Source organism: Aptenodytes forsteri, unplaced genomic scaffold (genome assembly GCF_000699145.1).
Source record: "Aptenodytes forsteri isolate BGI_AS27 unplaced genomic scaffold, ASM69914v1 Scaffold278, whole genome shotgun sequence".
Classification (NCBI taxonomy): Eukaryota; Metazoa; Chordata; class Aves; order Sphenisciformes; family Spheniscidae; genus Aptenodytes; species Aptenodytes forsteri.
Genome location: NW_008795907.1, coordinates 816,650 through 819,794, shown reverse-complemented (window position 1 = coordinate 819,794; position 3,145 = coordinate 816,650). Strand labels below are relative to the sequence as shown.

At 39.4% G+C, this 3,145-nt stretch overlaps 1 protein-coding gene across 1 annotated transcript; it reads left to right on the top strand.

Annotated features, from left to right (window-relative positions):
• The first annotated feature begins 2 nt into the window (after positions 1 to 2).
• COPS9 (COP9 signalosome subunit 9) lies at positions 3 to 2,132 on the top strand. Its single transcript, XM_019473387.1, has 3 exons — positions 3 to 8; positions 64 to 136; positions 1,829 to 2,132. Exons 1-3 carry the CDS (start codon positions 3 to 5, stop codon positions 1,864 to 1,866), a joined length of 117 nt encoding a protein of 38 aa, XP_019328932.1. The 3' UTR covers positions 1,867 to 2,132.
• The last annotated feature ends 1,013 nt before the right edge of the window (positions 2,133 to 3,145 follow it).

Sequence of the window (3,145 nt, the reverse complement as noted above, 5' to 3'; positions counted from 1 at the left end):
GGATGGTGGCGGGGCCGTGCTGCCCGGCCGCGGCCCGGAGGCGCTCAGCGCCTGCTTTCCCAGGCAGGGGGAAGCACGGGGCTGCTGATGGACCTGGCCGCCAACGAGAAAGCGGTGCATGCCGACTTCTTTAACGGTAAGGGCCGTCGCGTTCCGGGGGTGCGGGGATAGGGGGTCACCGCGAGGATGGTAACGCCTTGGGCCTGCCAGGTTACAGCTTCAGAAACTGAAAGTTATCAAAAGAAACCTCGCTTCGTTTCTCTCTAATCTCATGTCTTTGGTGCCTGGTAGTCGCTAAAGTTCTCACTAACCGCACTTGTACCGAGCGCTATGGTAAGAGTGCCTCAGTGTTCAATGAGGCGGGTGGGAGTGATACAATGCCTGTGTTGCTCCTCTCCTGCAGGTTTTAGGCGATTTGGCGTGCTAACCACTACAAGGAGAAACGCCTTGATCTGTTTGCATAACAAATAGCTTATATTAAACAGCGCAAATACATATATAAATGTGGACAGAACTTTACAAATTGTCTCTAGGTGTTACTACGTTATAGATAATTCTTTAATCTTTTAAGGTATGCATGCATATGTATCCAAAGCAAAATAAAACATTGGGGTTTATGTCTTCTGCATTTGAAAGTCAACTGTATGCATATAAGTGTATACAGCTGCTTTTAGAGAGGGGAACAGCTATGTATCTGGCCGCTTAGGGGTAGAATATGCAACACCTTACACTTGGTTACTAAGGTGGGGGGTTTTATGTTTCTTAAGGAGTATATTTAGACATGTCAATAGTGAATTTCAGATACGTTATTAAATCTGGTTGCTGTGGTGGTGTTGATGTCACAAACTGGTATTAATTCTGAAATAAAGCAGGTTTCTCATGTTGCTCGAGACTTAGAATACAGGGGAAAAAGGAAGTTCAACTCTCAATAGTTGTGAGGGACCTAGCTCTTTGTTGGAGCCAGCATATTCAGGAGTAAGTATTTCCATAAAGTTCTCCCATCAGGTTGTGGTATTATATTCTATTGGTAGTTTAGGACTCTTCTAAATGAGGATTAATCCTCAGTTTATTGTATGGCACTTGTACATTCCTTCTGTAAGAACAAAGACTTGGTTTCAGTTATGTTGTTAGTTTATGCTCAATATACAAAGAAGATACAAAGCCAAGTAGTTGAGAGTACTTCCCAAAGATGACTAGAACAGCTGTGATTAGCCGGACACATTTCACTGGTCTGACCGAGACGAGTTTTCTGAGAGAGAAATGTTATTAACACCTTCACAGCAATGAAATGTTTTTTAAGGAAGGGATTTTTAACAGCAAATTACAAATGTGAACATCAATCTGCAAAATTTATAATCGTGTGCGTGGATACTATGACCTAAAGCCAGAATTCTGCAGGAGTGTCTGTATCTGAGACTTGCTGCATGCATAACGCTAGTACTTGTTTAGTTCTGGAGTCTGGGAATCATGGTTGATCCACTCTGAATGTGATGGCTACTTATCGTGTTTATAAAAGCCCCTCCTTTGAAGCTTTACTTTGCTTTCATGAATTTAATTGCAAAGCTTGCATGGTACAAGTGAAGCAGTTTAATTTGTGTGGTAGAGGCATACTCCCACATACTTGAGTCTGCCTTTCTTTCCTCTCTGTCTCTTCCCACTGTGATATTACACTTCTAGTAACTGATGGTACAGTAACTCTCATTCACTTAGTTCATCTTTATTTCTGTACTTAATCCAAATAATTAAAAACTGTACTTGTGGAGTATATGCATATATAACAGTTGAAACTTCTAAGGTTAATTTTACCTTATCTTGCTTTTCTGACTAGATTTTGAAGATCTCTTTGATGATGATGACATCCAGTGAACTTAGTTGTCCAGCTATGCAGTGCTGAGATGTGGATTTTTCTCTAGGATCACCTGTGGTGTCCATTATTTATTAAAATAATCAAAACAGAAAAATCACAAGGTGGGGGGAAATCTGTATAAGCTGCTTGGGGAATATGAAAACCAGATGGTTAAAGATAACTAAGGGGGGAATTGTGGACTGTTATTTCTAGGAAGCTGTGTGTAGATTTTTCTTAAAATTTTACTTGCTGATGTGCTCATTCAATAAAATACTAACAAAAACTCTCTCTGCGATATTCTTTGAAAGTAGATACTGCTGTGTTCTGAGCCCCCGTAGAGAATGATTTTTTATTAAATCATTCACTGTTACTTTTGGATATTATATAAAGATACATGGCAGGGCATATTGCTGCCTAGCAAAGTTTTGTTCATCCCACAATATAGTATTATCTAGGGCTAAGGCAGTTGGTTTTTCTGAATAGTTTGACTCTCATTTGCCAGTCGCACTAAGAATAGTGTTGTGCGTCTTCCCCTGTTTCAAGAGAGATATTCAGCTACCGTCAATACTTAGCTTTTAATCTCGGAAGGTCAGGAATAAAAAGTAGTAATTTTGTCCTGATATTTTAAGCAGAGAAGCATTGTGGCCCTGGGTCATGGGAATGCTTGGATTTAAAAATCTAGTTTAATTCTTGAAATTGTACTGTGTAGAAAGAAAATAATTTTAGGATTCTTTTCTCCTGCAGCAAGTACTGTAATTATTCATACTTATTATGTACAGTGTATATGAATCAGTCTGTTAGATATTAATTCAGATTTTGACACAAGTTTTCAGAACACTTTTAGGAATATTCTAAATATTTTGGTCACCTTCAGTGACCAAAGTGAATCTCTGAATTAATGGAACAGGTGATTTTTTAGAATATTATTTCAGAGTCAAGAATTTAATCTTGTCTAATCTTAAGTGCAGTCTGTATTTCATACATTGATCATGCTACTTAAATTTTGCCTGGAATGAAACCGTTTCCTCCCAGTCCTTCTTTCACATGTTTTTGCTTGGTTTTATCTTAAAAAAGGAGATCTTAAATCGTAGAATCATTGAGGTTGGAAAAGACCTCTAAGATCAGCAAGTCCAACCGTCAGCCCAACACCACCATGCCCACTAAACCATGTCCCTAAGCGCCACATCTACACGTCTTTTAAATACTTCCAGGGATGGTGACTCAACCACTTCCCTGGGCAGCATTAACCACTCTTCAACCAATGTTTAACCACTCTTTCAGTAAAGACATTTTTCCTCA

What these genes read in the sequence shown, in the direction of transcription:
- COPS9 (XM_019473387.1), top strand. An exon ending in GCATGCCGACTTCTTTAACG is followed by an intron (nt 137 to 1,828) that starts GTAAGGGCCGTC and finishes TTTTCTGACTAG; the next exon opens with ATTTTGAAGATCTCTTTGAT.